At 35.2% G+C, this 24281-nt stretch overlaps 1 protein-coding gene across 1 annotated transcript in view; it reads left to right on the forward strand.

Annotated features, from left to right (window-relative positions):
* Positions 1 to 24281, forward strand: part of LOC150101078 (uncharacterized) — a 169952-nt gene that overhangs the window by 81367 nt on the left and 64304 nt on the right. Inside the window, exon 5 of the mRNA XM_090402159.1 lies at positions 23338 to 23611. Within this exon, the coding sequence (XP_090258285.1) occupies positions 23338 to 23611 (274 nt within the window). The remainder of the gene's footprint in view (positions 1 to 23337; positions 23612 to 24281) is intronic.

A 24281-nucleotide genomic window follows, 5' to 3' on the forward strand; every position in this document is an offset into this window, starting at 1 on the left:
GTCTCTCGCCAAAGCAATTGACCGTAACTTCTGTCCAACGCTATTCTCGCCCCCTATCATACCCAGATGGCTCTACTGCATTATCACCCACAGAAAAAGCCAATCTTCTGGCTTCATACTTGCTTCAAATGCATACATAACTGACGATGGTAAATGTACCCCAACCATTCCAGACACCCAAGTTACAATCACCCCTATATCCTTTTGCCAGAATGAGTTCAGAAAAATACTGGACAAATTAGACACAAAAACGTCTCCTGGCCCTGATGGTATTCCCCCAATTGTTCTGAAAGTTTGTGTTCCAGAACTGATCCCTATCCTATGTCACCTATATATATATATTCTCTTACTCTACTGGAATCTATCCCACAAACTGGAAATTGGCCTATATTCAGCCCATTCCCAAGAAGGATGACAAGTCACTGCCATCCAATTACTGCCCTATCTCGCTTACTTCAGTACTGTCAAAAGTAATGGAAAAAATCATCAATTCCCAACTCCGTATGTGAGTAGATCTCCTGTTGATCAGCAGTGCCAGTATGGATTCTGCCACTGCTGATCAACAGGAGATCTACTCACATACGTCACCCATCTCTGGACAAATGCTATGGAGAGGTTTGGTGAATCTCAAGTAGTTGCACTAGATATCTCCAAAGCCTTTGACTAGATCTGGCACAAAGGCCTACTAGGCAAACTACCATCATTCGGTCTGACCCAGGACTTCTGTAGTCGGATTGCCAGCTTTCTGTCTGGACGCACACTGTGTGTGATGGTGGACGGCTCCCTATCCATTCACCACTCTCTGTCCTCTCACCAACCCTCTTCCTGCTATATATCAATGACCTACTGCAATTGACTTCCAACCCAATACACAGTTTTGCAGATGACAGCACACTACACTCCTCACTTGCATTGGATCAGCCTTACCCTTCACAACTCACCTCAACCTACAGACCACCACACTCAACTCCGATCTCCAAGCCATCCTACAATGGGGTTCGGATAACCTCATAAATTTCAACGCCAATAAAACCCAGTTCTGTACTATTTCCCATTGAAAAGAACCATTTTTTCCCAGTATCCTTTTTGACGATACCCAAATTTCCAGACAGTTTTAGAACTTGCTTCTTGGAATCACCCTCACATCAAACTCTCCTGGCATAAACATATCACAACCATTGCATCCTCAGCCTCAAAAAAACTAGGATTTCTTTTTTGCTCAAGACGTTACTTCACCCCCTGAACAGCTATTAACATTATACAAATCACAAATCTGCCCAGCTATTGAATACTGCTCCCACATATGGGGTGGGGTCCCTGAAAGTGCTCTCAAAATGCTCAACTAAATACAGAGGAGAGCAATTAGACTTATCAATGATCCATCCCTTACCAACTCTTTCCCCCCACTTTCCCACAGACATGTGGTCTCTGCAGTATGTATATTCTACAAATATTTCCATGGGAAATGCTTATCTGAAATAACATTAATAATTCCTCTGCTCTGTACTAAGCCCACTGGAACATGTGCAGCTGCTGCACAACATCCCTTCACAGTACGCCTAGAAAGAAACAGAACAAGTTTCTTTTCCTCTTCCTTCATCCCTGCAACTGCTGCACTGTGGAACAGTCTCCCACCTGCTTTAAAATCATTCAAATCAAATGTAAATAAATTCCTCCTTTCCCAACCCACTAGCCATACACGGTACTAATGTACTATAGGTTGACCAATCAACCTCCCATGTATGGGCTCGGCATAAAAAAAAAAAAAAAAAAAATCTTCGAGAATATTTATCATTAGAGTCAGATCTTAAAAAAAATTATATTTGTTAATCTTTTTGCCACCGGTATAAACTGCAGACTGAGCAAAATGCTGATACAAAGCAGGATATGCTCACCATTCTGCTTTAGTGGATCACAAACTACATGTGGCCCATCACAGCCCGAGAACTCGCCCAATTTTAATAATCTCTATATCGAGTTCTTTTGCTATAGCTGCAAGTTCTATTTGATTTTTATTTGATTAGTGAGAAATTGAATAAATTTTATCTAAAAATATTTTAAAATGATTTGTTTGTTTTATATCAGTAATTGAATCGTCAAGTGGTAGCTGAAGCCTATAATTTAAACAATGCCAAACAATTATTTTTGGAAATTTTTCCATTAATTTGGTAGCCACTCCAGGCTTCCTCCCTAGCATTGTACTGGCACCGTCAGAACAAAAAGCTATTAAATTTGCTTGTTATTCATAATCAAAACCAAATTGATTCAATGTGGACATTAAAATATTTAAAATATTTTCTGCAGTTGTAGATATCAATTCTTTCAATGCAACAAACAACATAACTGGATTGGAGATGGATGGTACACTACATCGTAAATAGATTACTAAAGTACTTCTTTTCGAAATTGTGGACGCTTCATCAATTATAATGCAAATTTTCGAATTCTCGTTGATAACATTTTTAAATATTTTTATTCTAATTTCATTTGCAATATGCGCTGCAATATTTGTATCACTATATCGCGTATGTAAACAATTTTCTATGTCAACACTGTTTTTTGTTTGCAATTCTAATGCCCCTTCAATATCAGCTAAGAGTCTATTTCGTTTTATTAAACTATACACAGTGTTAAATATTTTCACAGTATTTTCAGTCAGTTTAGAATTTATTTTTTCTATTAAATTTGGTATAGCATTATTGGCTGATTTCCTTAAAAAATCCTGTACAAGACTGTGATTTTGACAAATTATGTTCTTGAATTTTTTTTCTCAAAGAAGCCTGTCTAGAACATTTATTGTTTCCATTTGAGACAATCAAATACTTACTCCATTCTTTTGATACATGCACATGTTTCTCTGCAGATACTTCTAAATGTCCTAAATTTCCAACTTTGAAACAATCTTTGCATCCCAATTTTCTTTCCTTTATATCAAGCCATTTATACTGTTCTAAAAAAGTTATTAGTTGTTTTTCACACCAACTATCCAGAAGAGAAGGATTAGATTTTTCTCCAAATAAGGAATTTTCATTATCGTCACAGATCGAATCTTCTACAATATTTGAAGAATTTGATTCTTCACAAAGTTCTATTATATCTTCAGATGTCTTTGTTTCTGCTTATTCAAATTTTGTCCTTTTAAATGTTTCAGAAGTTTTGTAAATCGCTTTGCCTCTTCGACATTTTGGATAGCAAGGGCTGGAAACAAAAATTGTCTTAACATTTTTCTAATGGAAAGGCATTATTTTGTTCTTACATACATTTATTAAAAAACAAGAAGATTTATTGTTGCTTATTTCTATTTCATTTTTTCAACTAATGGCTATCTGCTTTTTTGACCCCAAAACTAATTCTGATTAAAATTATTTTAATTATAAACAAAAAAAACCGAAATAAAAACATATAAAGAAAATTTTCCTATTTTACCTACAACGATTATTATTATTATGTATTATCAAATGAAATTCTGAACAAAATAAAAAAATGTAACACTAATATTACCACTCGTTTATAACTGGCACAACTATACAATGTGAGTAGTCGATCAAATGACCAGAGACTGTAGCCGTCACGACAAATTTTTATATTTATCAATAGTGCAACAATGTTGCAAGTTCTTCAAAATTCGCCGAAAAATAAGGCATTATTGTTTATTCAAATGCCCAGTACAGGAGTTTTGATAACGTGTTTGTGTTTTAATGAATACAGACATTGTTTAGTAAATAAAATCGTTTCCAATTCCTGTTCATAAATTGAGTTTGTGTTTTGTGAATTCTCCTTTATGCATTTAGTTTTGATGATAATAATAATATGTGTTTATTATACAGTTTCAAAATATTTACAAGAAAAAGTATATACTATCATTCATCATCTATCCTTTCATAAAGAATTTTAATAGCCGCCTCGCCCGACATAAAAACATTAACAATCGGCTCGCTAAATTTGAAAAAATGTAACAACCAGCTCGCGTAAGCTGGTCCCAACACACACCACTGCTTATAAGACTTCGATAGTTTACTCTTGATAAATTTGTTTCTATTGCCTTGATTGTTAGTGCTACTTGTACATCATAAGTTGTTTGTGAATCTAAAAATGCTGGACTGACATTAGTAAAATATTAACATCTAAATAAATATTTTATTTATTTTATTCTTATGGTTTTGGTTTTGTGTTTAAAAGTTCTAAACATCCTGTCTAAATGAAAAGTCTTGTTGATTATAAGGATATACAGAGGAATGTGAAATAGAGAGCAGTCATCTTTTTACTTTTGAGCAGGATAAAAATAAATATAAAGAATAAAAATGAGTAATACATTGAAAAGATAAATATGTTTAAAAGTTTTGAAAAGAATCACAGTCAAGCAGTTTTCTAAAATGAACTGCAGTCAAACTATATAGTTGGGTGGTCTGAAAAGTTCTCAGCCTAACAATGAAAAAACGAATTTATAATTTCAAAATTATGTTTATTTTTCAACATAATCTTCCTTAAGACTCATACATTTATTCCAGTGATGCTCGCCATTATCCCGTCCATGTAGTGGTTCTCAGCAAAATACCCTTCTACAGCTGCAATCATCTCTTGATTTGAAGAAAAATGCTGACCAGTGAGGAAGAGTTTTAGTTTTGGGAAGACATAGAAGTCAGAGGGAGCCAAATCCGAGGAATAGGGTGGGTGTTCCAACAATTCATAGTGCAGATCCCTTAATTTGGCACCCAAAGGTGCCAAAACACATTTGTAGGCAGGTGTATTGTCCTGATGAAAGATGATTTTTTTTTCTTCTGTAAACTGGGCCTTTTCTGGTTAAAAGACCGGAATAATATTCTCCGGTTGTTTCATCCTTTTCAAGATACTTAATAAACAAAATGCCTTTAGCATCGCCAAACACCGATGCCATGACCTTTCCTGCTGATGGAACCGATTTGTCTTCTTTGGTGCTGAACAACTGGCCTCTGTCTACTGTTTTGACTGCTGTTTGGATTCTGGTGTGTAATGGTGAATCCAAATCTCATCCATAGTAATAAATCGATGCACTAAATCAGTTTTATTCTTGTTAAAACACTCCCAGCACTGTTCAGAGATTTTCATTTGAGTGCATTTTTGAATTGCTGTAAGCAAGCATTGCATCCATCTTGCACAAAGCTTTTTCATTTGCAATTCTTCAAGCAAAATATATCCTACACGTTCTTTTGAAATGCCTATAGTCTCAGCAATTTCATGCACTTTGACTCGCCAGTCATCCAATACCATATTGTGCACTTGATCAATGATTTCTGGTGTTACACTTTTTGGACGTCCTTCATGTGGATCATCTTCAAGGCTGGTTATGCTCATGTTTATACTCAGCAGCCCATTTCTTAATTGTTGAAAATGAAGGAGAAGAGCCCATAAACTTTTATGAACTTCGAATGAATTTCTTTTGGCATTAAACCTTCTTTTACAAAGAATTTTATAAACTGCACAATACTCAATTTTATCCATTTCAAGGGATACAGACAACACAATTTTGCTTCAGACAGCTGTATAAAACAAATTACTTGATAGAATGACTTGCAATTTCACATGGATGCTTATGACAGGTTTACCAACTTAGAGAAAAAAAAAATCTTGCCGATAGTGTTGCCATCAATGGTCGAGGCCAAGAACTTTTCAGACTACCCTCATAAATATCATTGAATAAAAAAGTGAAGGAATTCAAGAATAAGAACCAAATATTAAAGATTCAACAGCCAAATCCAAAAGAAACATTTATTCACCCAAAGAAGCACATGGTGAAGTTGTTTAAAAAAAAAAAATCATTCAAAATTTCTTGAGAAGTGAGTCAGCATGTATGCTTAGAGAATACAAAGAAAAGTTTAAGACATCTGACTTACTTCTCAAGAAATTGAATTTTTGTTAATGCTATTTGCAAAAGTACTTAAACAAAATTCAAGGCTTTGGGAAGAGCATAGAAAATAAATATGACAAAATGTTCTGGAGGTTGTTAAAAAGCTTTGAAACAGAAGGAATCAGAGATGATAAAAATACCATAAAAAGTACTGATATTTTAAATGTTTGGTGTAATTACTTTGAAAAATTATTAAATGAGATGAGCAGTGATAGAATTTTACACATAGAAAAGTTCATGGCGATTTAGCAGCTCGGGAGGGGGGGGGTAGATGAAAATTGACCTATAAATGTTCAAATATGCAGGCACAAAAGTTGTAAATTGGCTATGCTGAATAATTCAGGTTGAATTTTGAATGTCTGGGAAGGTCGTGGGTGCTTAAGGGCCTGTTAGGATCTCTGATTGAATAGAACAGGAGTGAACTATAGTAGTACTCAGTTTTTTTTGAAAAGACAGTGGAATTTTCCTCTGTTTATTTCTTGATGTAACTGAGAAAACTTGTGGAAGTAGAAACATGGAAAAGAATAAGCTACATTTGGGCAATAGGACATCAGGACAAGATTTTTATTTTCAGACAGGTAACCAAGAAATCATGATGATATAACAAAGATCTGAGTTTAAGTTATGTACATCTGAAAAAAGCTTATGAATAGATGCCACGAGAAAGGTGCTTTAGTGCTGTAATCTGTATCATGTTCTATATGCAGCACAAATGTTGTAGTTTGGAATCATTGTACAAAGCAGTAACTTATACTTAAATTGTAAGCCACCATTTAGAATTGAAATTTGTGCAGAAGGATACAAGTGTAAGGTAGAAGTGCATGCTGTGTCCTCTGTTACTCATCTATATAGATCATATGTAGGAAAGTAGCATTAAAACTATGCATCAAAAAATGAGAGCGATTAAATTAAGTATGCAGATGAACTTATTCTTGATGCATAGTTTTAATGCTACTTTCCTACATATGATCTATGTAGATGAGTAACAGAGAACACAGTATGCACCTCTACCTTACACTTGTATCCTTCTGCACAAATTTCAAAAAAATTTACATCATTTTGGATCTCTTTAACTAAATTCCTTTTAACAAATTTGATATGAAATCACTAATAAAAAGACACTATAAAAATAGGCAGAAAATTGAAGGAGTAACTGCATCTCATTAAAGAAGGAATTTACTAAACTTAAATAATTTCACTGATTTAGGCAGATTTTACTGAAGACTGAAATTAAATATGGCAATAGATAATAGAATAAGTAAAGCTAATATGATGCAGCAGCTAGCATAATAAATTTATGTGAAGTAAGAGATAAATATGCCCAAACACTAACAGTATACAAAACTGTACTCACACCAGTTTTAGCTTATAGAACTGAAAGTTGGTTTGGGAAAATGAATTCTGAGGAAAAGAGAAGTGGATAGATGGCATTAGTGGCAGAATCATATCAAAAATTAAAATATTGGGAAGAAATTTGATTAACATTCAAGAATGTGTGAAGAGAACTAATCTTAGGTTCTAGCATCAGATTAATAAGAGTATGAATACTTGCTTTATATCAGATGGCATAAAACAATTGTTCAGCAAAAGATCAGAAATGACACCAACAAGATCTAGGTGGATTGATGCAGTTATTAGTGAAAGGTAAAATCTAAAAAGTTAGAGATCTGACAAATATATTAAATTGAAAGAAAATTGACACGAAGCTAATAACAATATAAAATTATGTTGTGCTGTCATAGTATTGATGACATTTATCAGAAATGATGAAAAAACACATCTTAAATTTCTAGTGGTATGAGCCATGAGTTGTGTGTACATAAATGACTGTTAGCAAGTCATAGCCCTTTTTGACCTATATTGTAGTGTTCAAAGTATTAGATTTGGATCAGTCTTTTCTTGATTTGTTTTACATTGCAAAGAGTATGACTAATCACTCAGTTCCTTAAAGCATGATAGCAACATTCCATCACATTAATAGAGACATATGCCACTTTAATGATATTGTTCCTAAGCAACCATGTAATCTTGTTTGTGGGAGTCTTGATGTGTTGAAAATTGTTCACTCTTTTGTTTGTGCAGATATTTTCTCTATTATTCATAGCAACTCCATTATTTAACACCTGTTGAACTGGCTAGTTGACATCACTATCCCTCATGATTAAGGTATTATTTGGAATCTAAAGGCTCTTTACATCAAGTTGGTGACTCCATGATGAAGAATGGATACCAGGACAAATTGGTTCTGAAACCGTACATGTTACAACAACTATGGGAGAAAACATCCACACACATAAACGAATGATCCAGTCCCCTTTCATTACATCAGAAATGTGCCAGTAAGTTCATTTTGTTACAGACATGAATGCATTCATGAATAGTGACATTTGCATTTGTCATCTAGGTTGAAGTGTTGCTATGTTCTCTGATTGTGATTAAGACGATTGAGTGCAATCTCTTTGCTGGCCTGGTTGGCTGAGTGATTAACATACACACTTTCCAACCAACAGGCTGTAGGTTTATGTTCAAATCCATTCATGGACACGAACATTTGTGATTGTCTTTAGGTAATACATGCACTTCATTGCCCAATGTGAGATCACTTCCCCTTATTGGAGGCCTGAAAGGTCTTGCAAAACTTCCATGTTAGGTCCCTAGAGCATTGTTACCAGATTAAAACAAAAGTAAATCCTTAGCAAAGCACCTTTAGTACTTTAGTACTATATATATGCTGTAGGTTTACAACCTTTGTTGTGTGGGACACACACAGAAACATTCTTATCACAGACATCTCACTCATTCTTTCATCAAGGAACTATTTGCAGTTTCATTTAAAATACCACTGAAAAGTGTTTATTATTGAATCGCAGTTCAAATTAGAGAATAATCCATGCAAAGAAATATATATTTTAAGGAAATTAACAAAATAGCAATATGATTTCAAAATTAAATTTTTCTCCTAATATACTTAAAACCATAAAACATTTAATAAACACTTATGAGCAATATCACTTGGTCCCACTAAATATAATGAAGCAAGTATATAAAACCTTACCCCATTTAAGAAGCCAAGGCAAAGTAAATAAACGTACCTTTAAAAAAATTATACCACATACAACTATATACTCCACTTTTTTTTTGGCCTAATCAAGGCAAATCAGGTTTTCCATTACCCCAAATGTATCTTATACACATAATACCATTTCTCTGTTATTAAAATATGTTTCAGATGTAATAAGCCACTATTAATTTACATATAAGTAGAGATATTTGTTTCAGGATATAAAAGGTATGTTTAATTTCCTAACTTCTTTCAGTGTAGCTTCTCTCCCCATGATTACAGATGTTCCTAAAAAACTCAATATTGTCTGCTTTCTGCCTTGTGAATGACCTAGATTTAAGTACTGCACAAAATTATTCCTATGTAATAATTTCTGAAAATTTATAAATTAAAGATGTCAAGAAATTATATTCCTGGTCCTTTATCCAAGTGTAAGCAAACAAAGTTTGCGTGTGAAGTAACTTCATTTGACTGGGTAACTGGTATATAGAGGCTAATGACTTCACCCATAATACAAAGCATTATCCTTATGGACATGTATAATGCTATGCATTATGGGAAGGGTCCTACCCATTAAACCTAGAATATAATTTCTTGGTATCTTTAATTTATAGTATAACCAAGTGGAAAAACTTTCTGCAAATTTATCTGAACATGAAAAGTATTTGATGTTTATCTACCAAGGTTGTTGGTTTTCCAGTGGACCAGTCTGATCAACCACATTGCTGAATTTTTGGCCCATTTTAGGAGCAGTATTTCTCATATAGCCCTTCCAACAGAATCACTTCGAGGTCAAAGCAGGGTAACTGGAAGGAAACCTCCACATAGCCTTTTAAGGAATACTGAGAACCTACTGGGGTTTCTGACTCAATATCCAATCTTCACCTTCTTGTAGTGCATTCTGTTAGTAGATATCCATCTGTTATAAAATGGTGAATGAGATGGGTTGGCAGTTCAGGGTTTGCCTGACCAAAATGTATTCTGAATTGGTTGAAATCAGAAGATAGATGGCAAGAAGATGAAGTGCCATGTCATGATATATCACCTGGTTAAATGAGGCTCCTCCATTTAAATGAACCTTCCCACTAGGGAAACAGTGCAAATGGTGAGAAGTAATTTACTGGTACAAACTCAAATTTGACATCAGCAGAATTCAAGATAAACCCTCTCACCATAAGAAGTATAATGGAAAAGAAGTGAAACTGGTAGAAGAATACCACATTGACATAAATAATTGACAAAAATAATTGATGTTACTGAAACGATGGAGATGAAGACAGGTGAGATTCTTCTAAATAACTCATGTTATATTCAGATGTAATTAAGGATGGAATAGTTATAGTATTCAACTCTAAACATGAAGATAAACTTCTTCAATGGCAGGCAACATCAAGAAGTGTGATGTAGGTGAGCGTCAAAATGGAGAACTGGATGGTGACACTTACCTGTTCCTATGGTTCCACAAAAGCTTCTACTAAGAAAAGCTGTGGAATTTTTTGAGTCATCAGACTGCAGCTGATACAAAGGAAAAGGAAAAATTTGTCTTTGTTGGAGATCTGAATAGGAAATTTATACCAGCTATGTACAAATATGTTGGAAAATTTGGATAAAAGAGCAAAACTAATAAGTATCTGTTGGATTCCTGTTCAGGACACACGCTACTCATCATAAACATCTTTCAACATAGAGGTGTGTGTGCAAATTCATGTATAGATAAGACACAAGAAATAAGAAGAGTCTCATTGGCTGTGATATTCTTAATAGTGATATTTCCACATGGTGGTTCAAGATATGAGTATGCAGGAAATTTGAAGCAGGAAGTTCTCTCCATTTAGTTTTTTACAGGATAAAACTGAATATCATATTGAAAAGAAAAATATGTAAGAAAGTTTTAAAAATTATCAATGAGCAACTTTCAGAGGTTAAATGCAGAATCAGATATGTGAATATTATTCATGAAAAATGAAGGAGTTTAAAAATAAGAATCAAACTTTGGAGACTCAGTACTGGCTTGAAGAAAACATTGATTGATTTAACCAGAGAGGCATATGATGAATGATGGACTTAAGTGAAAGAGACAGTTATATAAAAGAAGAAAGCATATTGAAAGGTCCTAGCAAGTAAGTTAGCATGTGCTTTGAAAGAATACAGAGAAAAATGTAAGAAAGCGAAGTATTGTGTAAAAGCATCTAAACAAAAATCATGGGAAGACTGATAAGAGTAAATATCGAGAAGGTAGCAAAATACTCTTGGGTTTATTGCAAAAGTTTAGAAATGGAGAAAAGAGGAATGAGAGAATTCTTCTTAAAGTTTTTACAGGAGGTTATGGCTGATTGTATACCTAGGGTCCGAATAGTAAAACAAGTAGGGGTTAAATGGATGAATAACACCATTAAGCTTGAGCTGCAAAAAAAGAAACAACTGTGGAGGAAATTTAAAGAGAAAGGTGACCTGCAGGCACATGAACGGTATAAAGTGCAGGCCAGATGGGTAAAGAGTGTGGTAAAAAAAGCAAAAGCGGATTATGAAAGGAAACTAGCTATGCAAGCTAAAGAGAATCCCAAACAGTTCTTTCAATATGCTGCAAGCCAAAAAAAAAAAAAAACTGTACACGGCAGATTGATTTTAAGGAATACCGAGAGTAAGGAGGTCACTCAATCAGTTGATATAGTGGAATTACTGAGCGAGCACTTTGCAAGAGTATATCATCCAGGTGGTAACATTGAAAAAATTGAAGGAACCATTAGTTTATACGGGAATTTTGATGAATGAAGTGGAGGTGAATAGTCTATTACAGAACCTTAATGTGAATTCATCTGTGGGATTGGATGGTACACCAGCACGGGTCTTGAAGCATCTAAAGAATTATCAGTGCCCATGACCATGTTGTTTAATCTGAGTCTTGGGTCTGGTTTAGTCCTGAAGGTGTGGATAGAGGGGAAAATAGTTCCACTGCATAAAGGAGGATCCAAGACTACTGTTGCAAATTACCGACCGATCAGCATATCAGGAGTCGTTGTCAAGGTCTTGGAGAAAGTAGTCAAGGGAAAAATACAGGAATGGATTGATGAAAATGAGATACTATATGGGGGACAGCATGGCTTTGTGAAGGGTAGATCATGCCTCAGTAACTTGCTCAAGTTTTATAACACAGTAATGTTGGAGGTTTAATGGATTTTTTACAACACTCTGAAAGGATTAAAAAGAATTTAATACTTCCTATATTTCGTCCTAGTCACTAGGACATCTACGGGGAATACAAAAATAACTAATGTAACATAACACAAATATCATACAGTACTAAGCCCAACCACGTGGGTGACACTAAAGTCCTATCTAGGTGGAGCACCCTCTAAGGGCGGTTATAGGTGGCCCTGAATATAAAGTAGGATCTCTGGTGATGAGTGTTTCCCAAATTTTCAGAAGCTTAATGCAACTATATTTATTAAGATTTGGTTGATTTCTAAGAGATGCTGCTACTTCTAAGAATAGTCTCTCTTTCTTGAATTTGCTGTGATGGAGCATGGTGGTTTTCTTCCATGATACTCTGTGGGTGGTGTCCAAGACATGGTCAGCCAAGCCTGAATGACCATAGTTGTGTTTACAGATGTAAGACTTGTGTTCCTCTAGGCGGATGGATGCTGATCTGCCTGTCTGTCCAAAGTACGCCAGCTTACAGAAACAGGGTACTTTGTAAACTCCAGGCAGAGAGAGAGGAGGGAGCTGATCTTTCGTAGAACGGATAAGGATAGCAAGTTTGCAGTGGGGCTTATATGCTGTGTGTAGGTTGTACTTTTTTAGAATCATGGCTATTTTTTCGGATGTGCCATGGATGTAGGGTATGGTGATGGCATTTTTAAATTCTTGTTGACGAGAAGGACTGGGAATGGGAGAGGAACTGATTATTTTTTTGATACTGTGATCGCTGTAGCCATCGGAGAGGAAAGTGTTGTGTATGTAGGTTAAGCTCAGTAGTGAGGGCAGTTCCACTGGAACAAAGATTGTGGGCTCTCTTGGTAAGAGTTTTAATAATGCCATATTGTTGAGAGGGGTGGTGGTGTGAGAGTTTGTGAATGTATCTGCCTGTGTGTGTGGGTTTTCCATATACAGTGAAGGCAAGTGTATCATTAGGCAGGCGTGTGACTAAGGTGTCTAGGAAGGGTAAACAATTATTCTTTTCCTTTACCATAGTAAACTGGATTCTTGGATGTAGGCTATTGAGATGACTGAGGAAGGAGTCGAATGTGTCTGGGCCATGTGGCCAAATAGAGAACATCATCTACATATCTTAGCCAGATAGAAGGTTTGAGTGGGGCTGAGTCTATGGCTCGTTTTTCAAAATCTTCCATATAGAAATTGGCAGGGGGGGAGAGGGGGGAACCCATGGCGGTTCCCTCTATCTGTATGTAGATTTTGTTCTTCCAAGAAAAATACCCAGAGTTAATGGCAAAGGAAAAGAGATCTAAGATGTCAGAAGGGAAAACTTTTTGTAAGAGAGATAAGGTGTCAGTTAAGGGAATATTAGTAAACAAAGAGGAGATATCAAAGCTTACCAATATGTCTGCTTTATTCAAGGTTAAATTTTCTATGAGGGCTTTAAAGTGGGTCGAGTTTTGATGGGGAGGAAGTTGAGAGGATCGAGAAATGAATGACCATGATGATAGCAGGTCTATGGAATGAACCTTATGAGAACAGGTTGAAGATTTGTGCGTTGCAGAAATTGGTTGATAGACTGAAAAGGGGAGATATGATTGAGACATTCAAATTGCTAAAGGGTTTCTATAGGATTAATTCAGAGGATATTTTTGAGAACAGGACTGGTGGTGGGAGAACTAGGGGACACCTATGGAAGCTGGGCAAGAGTGTAGTTAGCAAGGATGTTAGAGCTTGGTTCTTTACTTTTAGAGTGGTAAATGAGTGGAATAAGCTGCCAGAGTCTGTTGTGGGTGCTATGACAGTGAGTGAGTTCAAAGCAAGGTATGATAGATACTGTGAGAATGTCGTATAGTTGTGTGGACATGATGTTTAGGGCCTCCCTCGATGAGTCTAAGGACTCCCTGGAGTCGTCCGTAATAATAATAATAATAATAAAGTACCCTTTCTTCAATCTGCTTTGAAAGACTTTTAAATGAAACAAGCAGCAGAATTATTATTATTAACATTTGACCTCTATGAAGTCAGAGACTCATCATCGGAAGTATACACTATTGCACACAATACTTGTCCAACCATGACTTAAACTGATTCAATGTGTCTACACCTACAACACAATGCATTCCACTCACAACCATTCTTCAACCTACTCCTCTGCTCACAGCCTCCTTATACAGTTTCCAGTAATGACCTTCCTACCCCCCCCCCTCCCATTCTATGAAAAATCTCCATGTCAACACGATAACAACCCCTGGCTAGCTTATATGTCTCAATCGTATCCCCCCCCCCTTATTCACGAAGCTCTGCAACTTACATTTTCTCAATCTGTCCTCATACTCCACATTCCAAAGACGACTGACCACCTTTGTGAATCTTCTCTGCACCCTTTTCAACATATTTTCGTTACCATGAAAACCAGGTGACCAAATCTGTGCACAATAATCCATATGAGGCCTGATTAAGGCCTTATACAATGGTATCATATCCTCTATTTCTGCATGTCAGGGTCCACATCATTGCTGTTATCCACTGTGACGTCTTAACAACTTGTGCACTGTAGTCCCTTTCATCCTTGTCCACCATTACTCCTATATCTCTCATCTCCTCTACTTCTGTTAAAGTTTTCCCACCAAGTGTATACTTTGCATCCCATTGTTGCTTACCAAATCTCAAACCTACACTTTGCACCATTGAACTGATAGTTCTATTTACCTGCCCATTCATGCAATCTATTCAAATCCTTCTGTAAGGCCATAACATCTGCTTGACTCTGTATTGCTCTCTCCAGTTTTGCATGATCTTGAAACAGCTGCATATCATTAGTTAAACTCATCCCAATATCGTTAACACACAAAGTGATAACAGTAACTCCAAAACTGACCCCTGCGGCACACCGCTGGTGACCTTTCTCTTTTGGGATACCACATCCCCGTATACAACTTTCTGATACCTATCCGACAGCCAGTCACTAATCTAACTCAGAAGTATGTTATCCAATCCTATCTGTTTCAATTTATATAAGAGCTTGTCACGTTTGCAAAATCTAAGTACACCACTGTATATGGTAGTAAAAAATATTCAAGAGAAATGCAATCAAGAATACATACCAATACTTGAGGTGGGTGGGTGGGTTGGGAAGCTACCAAAAAACTGAAATGTGCAAAAACAGCAGGAGTAGGTGATTTTTTAATAAATAGTGTTATTAAAATAACTGTCATGACTTACATGTGTAACAAAAATTATATAGAATATGATTCAAAAATTCTAGTATATTTCATTAATTGTTACGTGGACTTCGTCAGGAAGAGAGACTGTTAACTACATTCAAAACATGAATCACAATAATGAGTCATAAATCATGCATGTATATATTAACTTATGTCTCAGAGCAGCTGAAGTATATGATATTATACTATTAAAGTTGAAAGGAACAATTTTAGTAAGTAGGTGATTTTTTTATCAGAAATTCTCAATTATATGGAGGTGTAAAAGTTTTACAGTGGCTGCACTGCATAATTCAGAGGGCCTGGTCAGAAGGAAGGTCATATTCTGGATGATTGGGGAGTGGAGTTCTCATAGTACCCATATATCATTTTTTGGGGAGATAGGAATATGTGTGTATATATTAGATCGTATCTTTAACATCAAATACTTTTCATGTTCAAATAAATTTGCAGACTTCATTTTTACTATCAAGCAGCCTTCTTTCTGCTAATTGTTTTAAATTTCATATGAATAAGCATAGAACATGTGCATCCTTGTCTCACACTGATTTTGCAACAAACCATCTTCTTACTTTCTTCAATTCTAATTGCTGACTTAAACTTAAATACAGATCACATACTACTTGATACATCTCATTTATACCATAATTGCAGTGTTTTGAACTGCTTTTCTCTTGGCATTATCATCTGCTTTTTTTAGATCAACAAAACTTAAATACAGATCCTTGTTATACTTGTTGACAATTTCTCAATTGTCTTAAAGTTAAAATGTGATCTATGTAGATGATAAATAACAGTGTTGGCCTGCATATTTGATACTAGGGATGTCCTGAATATTTGGTTTTCATTCAGTTTTCGATATTTTTAAATATTCAGCTTCAGCCAAATTAGTAAAAGTATTTGGCTGGACAAAGCACAAAAATTCCTGTTACATGCATCATAACAGATGCAACTAATCAGGAAAAGCTTCCTCTTATCTCGGACTACGTACAAAGGCTTGTCATTTGTCACAGGTACTTTCTTTAGCATTTTTGTTTTAGATTATATTATGCAGTCTTAAAAGTTGTTTATATAACCAAGTATTAAAATGTGTCTTAAAATATTGAAAAAGAGTACAGATTTGGCAATAACAGGAATAATAGAAAATAGCAATATTGGAAGTTTAATCATTTAAATGCAGATACATCATCATCAAATTCCTGATATATTCATATTCTCAGAGTTATTTTTATTTTATTTATTTATTTTATGTTGCTTCCACCCACGAAAGGTTATTTACTAACCTGTAGTACATGTGTGGGCTAAGTATTTTTTTTTAAACTTTTTTTTTTTTTTTATCAATTTTATATATATATATATATATATATATATATATATATATATATATATATATATATATATAAAATTTCAGTGGCAAACCTTGAAGAAAACCCTGATTGATTCAGCCAGAATCAATCAGGGTTTTCTTCCCTGATTGTACAGAGGATTTGAAATTGGAAGTGATCACCATTTAGTCTTGAGCAGGATAAAATTGAATTTCATATCGAAAAGAAGAACATTTAAGAAAGTTTTAAAGCGAATAAAAGTTGAGCAGCTCTCAGATGCGAACTGTTGACTAAAATACACAAATATTATTCAAGAAAAAATGAAAGAGTTTGAGAGTAGGGACCAAACCTTTGAGATTCAGTGGCAAGCCCTGAAGAAAACACTGATTAATTCAACTAGAGAGGCATGTGGTGAGGTTGTGTGCAAGGATAGAAAAATCAGAACTCCATGGTGGACACAGGAAGTTAAAGAGGCAGTGAAGGAAAAGAATAATGCATATCAAAAGTTCCTGGCAAATAAGTCAGCTTGTGCTCTTAGAGAATACAGAGACAAATGTAAGAAAGCTAAACACTGTCTAAAATTAGCTAAACAAAAGTCATGGGTGCACTTTGGCAAGAACATAGAAAATAAATATCAAGTAGGTGGTAAGATATTCTGGAGGTTGTTGAAGAAGCTTAGAAATGGAAGAAAGAGTGCTGTAAAAGGAGTTAGAGATGATAAAGGTGACATGAAAACAGGAGAAAAAGATATCCTTGAAGTATGGAGTAATTACTTCGAAAAATTGCTAAATGAAAAAAGCAGTGATAGCACAGTGGTAAAAAACACTCAACAGGCATACAGTCAGGAATACATATCCATACTTGAAGTAGAAAAAGCCATCAAAGGCTTGAAATGTGGAAAGGCAGCAGGAGTAGATGATAGTTGACTAGAAATGCTGAAGTATGGTGGTATTAAGGTCTTACAGTGACTGCACTGCATGGTAGGCTTGGACAGAGGAACGAATTCCCGATGATTGGAGTAGAGCTCTCATAGTACTCATATATAAAAAAGGGAAATAAAACTGAATGTGAGAATTACAGAGGTATTTCCCTACTGAGCGTTCCGGGCAAGATTTATGCCGGTATACTTGAGAAACGTTTGAGAAGAATTGTGGAAGAAAAACTTGGTGAAGAACAAGCTGGATTCAGGCCAAATAGAGGCTGTCATGATCAGATCTTCACTTTATGACAGTTAGTTGAGAAAGCATGAGAATATAACAAAGATCTATATTTAAGTTTTGTCGATCTGGAAAAGGCATACGACAAGGTGCCAAGAGAGAAGCTATTCGATACACTACAGTTATATGGTGTCAATGGGGCATTATATCAAGCAATACTTAGTCTTTATTTGAGTTGTAAGTCAGCAGTTAGAATTGAAGGAAGTACAGGAAGATGGTTTAATGTAAAATCTGGTGTGAGACAAGGATGTACATTATCCCCTCTGTTATTCTTTATCTATATGGATCACATTATGAAGGAAAGTGGTATTAAACATGATATCAGAATTGGGAATGTTAATGTCAGTGCTTTGCTTTATGCGGACAATGTTATACTTCTAAATAAATCTGCTACAAGTTTGCAAGATTCCCTGACTAAATTGAATAATTGTTGTAATAGATATGGTATGAAGGTCAGCCATAAAAAGACAAAGACAATGAAAATAGGTAGAATTGTTGAAAATGTCAGCTGTGTTTTGAATGGGGAACCTGTGGAACATGTAAAACATTTCAGCTACTTAGGCACGATTTTTAGTGAAGATGGTAAATTAAATATGGAAATAGGCAACAGAATCAATAAAGCTGGTATGGTAGGAAGTCAATTGAATAAATTCATATGGAATAAGAGAGAAATTAATCGGAACAATAAATTAACTGTGTACAAGACAGTGTTCAAACCAGTTTTAACTTATGGATCTGAGAGCTGGATCAGAAGTAAAACACTTTACCAAGGACTAGAGACTGCAGATATGAGAGTCCTGAGAAAGATTAGAGGATTGAACAGATTGCATCAATGGCAATATCATATTAAAAACGAGGATATTAGGAAAGAACTTGACATTGTCAGCATCCAGAAATGCGCTAGCAGAGCTAATCTCAGGTGGTATGGTCACTTGAACAGAATGGGTGAGGAAAGATTAGCAAAACAAGTGTTTTCTGCCAGGTTGGCAGAAAAACAACCCAGAGGAAGACCAAGATATAGGTGGATTATATGGTACAAAGTGCCTTAGATGATCGAAATATAAGATCTGATAATGTTGGAGTCTTGACAAGTAACAGACTGATTTGGAGGAAAATTGTAGATAGGAAGTTAGTAATAATGTAAATTTTTCATTTAGTACTATTATATCCTGTACATCCCTTGAGAATACATGTCAGGAATTTGATGATATATATATATATGTGTTAAAGAGAACCAAGCTATTTTAAACCTGGTTTTACTCCATTTCCCAAGTAAGCAAACAGACAAGTCAAGTTTGCACCTGCAAGTGTTGGAAGTCTAGCTGACCCTGCACGTAGTGCAAGACTAAGGCAACTCATGGTAAAAGTAGAATAAGCTCTGATCGCTAATCTTAATATTTACCCTTAATGCAAAGCACATCTCCTGGAGGAGATGTATGATGGTTTGTATTAAAGGCAAGGGTTCACTACCCAGACCGGTTTCGACCTTTATTGAGGTCTCATCAGTGGGAGCCAGGCTAGAAATACCAAGATTTTAGTAATACAGAGCTTATAAGCATTTTACCAGAACAAGTTACCATAATGTGTCTTAACCATATTAAATAAAAATCTCAGGAGGAGATATAAATATAGAAAGTATTTTACCTTGGGTATAATATATGTTAAAGATACCAAGCTATTTTAAACCTGGTTTTACTCCATTTCCCAAGTAAGCAAACAGACAAATAAGTCAAGTTTGTGCCTGCATGTAGTGTGATTCTAACTGACCCACAAGGTAGTGCAACTCGTGGTAAAGGTGGAATAAGCTCTGATCACTATTTTTAATATCATACATCTCCTCATGGAGATGGGCTTTGCATCAAGGGAATATTAAGAATAGTGATCAGAGCTTATTCCATCTTTACCACGAGTTGCCTAGACTTGCACTACCTTGTGGGTCAGTTAGACTCTCACTACGTGCAGGCGCAAACTTGACTTATTTGTCTGTTTGCTTACTTGGGAAATGGAGTAAAACCAGGTTTATAATAGCTTGGTATCTTTAACATATATATATATATATATATATATATATTTTTTTTTTTTTTTTTTTTTGCATTTATTTTTTACAGTCTGGAAACCCTGCTCTAGAGACCAAACATGGAATTTTTCAATCCTCTTCCAGCCACCAATAATTGAGGGAGGGAGGTCTCGCGCCAGGCAGTGACGTTCATCTCCCACCTACAGTATACAGGATCTTAGGATAATACTACATGAAAAGTTACAACATTACAAACCTCCTATAAACAATTTTCCTTCAGATTAGCCTGCTATCTGTCGATATTCCAATATTATCAGATCTTATATTTTTGTCTTCTAAGGTATTATTTACTGTATCAATCCATCTACAACTTGGTCTTCCTTTGGTCTTTTTCCTACAATCCTAAAAAAAAACTACTTGTTTAAGTGATGAAACTACCTGAAATTAGCTCTGCTAACAATGTGAAGTTCTTTCCTAATATCCTTATTTTTTAATATGATACTACCATTGATGCCATCTGTTTAGTCTCCTAATATTTCTCAGAATTCTCATATATATATGGTCTCCAGTCTTTGATCAAGAGTTTTATTTCTAACTCAGCTCTCAGATCCATAAGTTAAAATTGGTTTGAACATTGTATTGTATACAGTGAATTTAGTGTTCTGACTAATCTCTCTTTCTCTTATTCCATGTAAATTTATTCAGTTGACTTCCTACCATACCAGCTTTGCTACTTCTGCTGTCTGTTTTTCCAGATTTAATTTGCCGTCTTCACTAAAAAGTGTGCCTAAAAAAGCTGAAATTTCAGCTATTTACTTGTTCTATAGGTTCTTCAGTCATCATGATGCAGTTGATATTTTCAATGTTCCTACCAATTTTCGTTGTCTTTATCTTTTTAATGCTGATTTTCATACCAACTTTATTACAGCAGTAATTCAGTTTGGTCAAAGAATCCTGCAAACTTGTCCTGGATTTATTTAAAAGTATAACATCATCTGCATAAAGAACTGAGATTAACATTTAGAATTTTGATATCAGGTTTAATACCACTTTCCTTCATAAATGTGATCCATAGAGATGATGAATAAGTGGAGATAATCTACTTAACATCAGACCATCTTCCTGTACCTCTTTCATTTCTAATTGCTGGCTTACAACTCAAATAAAGACTAAGTATTACTTGGTATAAAATCTGATTTACACCATATAACTGGAGCATTTTAAACATCTTTCCTCTTGGCACCTTGTCATATGCCTTTTCCAGATGTATAAAACTTAAATATAGATCCTTGTTATATTCCCATGATTTCCCATGTGGAAATATATTATAGGTGAATTAGAGATGAATAGGCTATTCACCTCATGTGAATAACCTCAATTTGAACGCAGCTATGGAATAGCTACTTGAGTATTACGAGAGAGTGCCAGAAAATTGGCAGTACCTTCTTCCTTCCTGATAGATGTATGTGTGTGTTGATCTGCACTTTACTGTGCAGGTGTTCGAAATCATATCCAATGGTATCGGGTAGTTAATCCTTATTCCAGTAGTGCCTGTGTCTGTATGTTATGTGTGTTCTGGCCAGTTTGCTTGTTTTGAGAGACAAAATACCCGAGTTTCCAGGAGGAGGGAAATCCTCCACCTCTGTATGAGACCAACTAACTCATCATTTGATTAAAAGAACACTGATAAAGGTTCCTCACATCATAAATGGGTCTTTTCAATCAAAGGGTTTGTCTAAGCCAGCTCAGCTTTTGAATGCAGGGTTGTTCCCACAGGTTTGGATAGAGTGGGGGGGGGGGGGAAGAGTTCCATTGAATAAATGAAGTTTCAAGACTGAGGTGGCAAATTATCAACCAATCTTCATCTCAGGAATGGCAGTCATGATATTGGAGAAGTTGATAAAGGGAAAAATCCTGGAATGGATAGATAGGAATGTGGAAATATATTGTAGATGAATACTGTTCACAGAAGTGAGTAACTTACCTTTTTATAATATAGTGACAGCTGAGTTGGATAAAAGCAATGGGTATACAGTAATACTGCTGGACTTTGTGAAGACTTTTGACAGATACCACATAGAATTCTGATAAATAAATGTCGCAAATGGGGATGGATATGAAGTTAGAGGTTGTTGGAGAGATACCAGATGGTAGTTTATTCAGGAGTAGTGTTCTAGTCAAAGGCCTTCTACTGGAACCCTACTCCTGAATGACATGCTGCAGAGCTCTGCACTTGGAACACTACTATCTAATTTGTACATTAATGATATAGGAAATGATCTGACTGGATATATTATGTTGTTTGCTGAAATCATCATTGAAAATTATTTCAATTGACTGGCAATATGGACAGAGGAGAAGGGATGTCAGTTTAATGTAGCAAAGTGTAAGGTTATGTATACATTTTGGGGTGAAAATATTAATTAGCTGTGCACCATATTGATGGAACTGTACTCCAGGAAATTGACAAAGCCAGAGATATGGGGATGTTGGATAGGGAGTTGAAATTTAGAGGGCATATTGCAAAGTGGCTAAAACAGCTCATCGGATTACTTGGTTGCCGGAGAACACATTGAAGAGGCAGATATAATAATTATTATACTTCTTTATAAGGCCTTAATAAGACTATCTTGACTACTGTGCATAGATTTGGTCATTTGGGTTTCTTGAGGAGGTGGAGAGGATCCAGAAGTGAGTGATCAAGATGGTGGCAAGTCTATAGAATGCATCTTACAAGGATAGGTTAAAATATTTGTGTATTACTGTTAGTTGATAGGCAAAAAAGGGGTGATATGACTGAGATATACAAATTACTAGAAGGCTTTTACAGGATTGTTGCAGAGGAAATTTTTCAGAACAGACGTGGTGGTTGAAGAACAAGGGTCATCCTTGGAAATTGAGCAAGAAGATGGCTAATAAATGGGTGTGAGGACTGGATTTTTTGCTTGGAGAGTGGTGAACAAGTGGAATAGGTTGCCAGAATACAAAGTGCATGATAGGTGGTAGTATGTGAATAGTGGATAGTGATAGGCTTAGGGCTTCCCTTGATGAGTCTACAGACTCCATGGATTTGCCTTTGTAATAATAATAATTTGATGATGCTATATACTATGTTACTATAATAAAGAAAAGCATTACTATATATAAGTGATTTGGATTTTGCCAATCTGATAAATTAGTCTTCTGCATTAAATGAAAGCCACTATGTGATTTATCTTTTCATTTCTGTTGCCATTAACAGAAATATAAAGTCTGATTGTATTCCTCCTTTGATGATCTTCTATTAGATTAATCTTCTGATTTTTTTTTTTTTTTAATGCTGATGATTTATCTTATTTGTAATTTTCTTACTGATTCAAACTTTAAGAAAATTATAATGAAATTTGTTCAGGAAAAGAGTATAATCAAAATATCATCAAAATTGTTTATTATACTTCAGATAATTTCATCTTACAGACTAAAACTATAATGAAAGAAATGACAGAGTTGCCAGCACAGGCATTCAAGTGTTGTCTTCATGGAGTATCGCTGGATCTTTCTGCTGAAGATGTTGTTAAATTTATTGAAGCAGTAAATGAAAAGCAGTTGCTTGCCAGAATTGAAAATGTAGAACTTGATGTGATTTCAGTTTCATTGTTTGATGTCTCTCTTGGCTATGAAATTAATATTGGGCAGACTTTATTTGGAATTTCACCAAGTATTATTCCAGAACAGGAAGACAATGAGCAAGGTGAGTTAAATGTGAAATGTAGATTTTTTTTTTTAAGCATTAATCCCCTGATATATGAAAAAATAGAAAAACCGAAATAAAACTTGATTTACCAGAAATTTTGATCAGGGCAAGTGCCCTGGGCAAGTACACTGGGCAAGTGCCCATAAAAATGGAAGAAGTTGGAAATTTGTTTCTCTTTAAATAAATTATGAAAAATATGCGTTGTGGGTTCATGTTGCAAAAGCGCCAGATTTTCTACTTTCTGAAGAAATGATTTTCTGTATAGCATAATCTGATTTACTTTGAATATTATGAACAGAAACCCATGTTTGTCTTTATTCTCAGTAAGATATCAGTGCACAAGCAGTCTTTCTTTCAACTTCAGGTTTGATAAGTATTCCTTATTTTAATCTCTAACTACACTTCTCTGATCTTAAAATTCTTTTTAAAGTTATGGACTTGGTTATTCTTTGACTCATTAAACCAGTGAATAGCAATGCTATGATTTCAGAACCATTATGATAGAAAATCTTATTGATCCAAAATACTTAAAATTTTTTACTGTATTGTTCTTGAGGATGCAATATTTCTTTGTCTTGTTAATTTCCTCTAAGTGGATAGTGTCTCCTCTTTGCAAACAAGGTGGATTTGAATCCCATTGTGGTATGAATGCTTGTGCAAGCCTTTT

Source organism: Typopeltis vanoorti, chromosome 12, assembly GCF_054136105.1.
Source record: "Typopeltis vanoorti isolate ZY-2024b chromosome 12, IOZ_Tvanoo_1.0, whole genome shotgun sequence".
Classification (NCBI taxonomy): domain Eukaryota; kingdom Metazoa; phylum Arthropoda; class Arachnida; order Uropygi; family Thelyphonidae; genus Typopeltis; species Typopeltis vanoorti.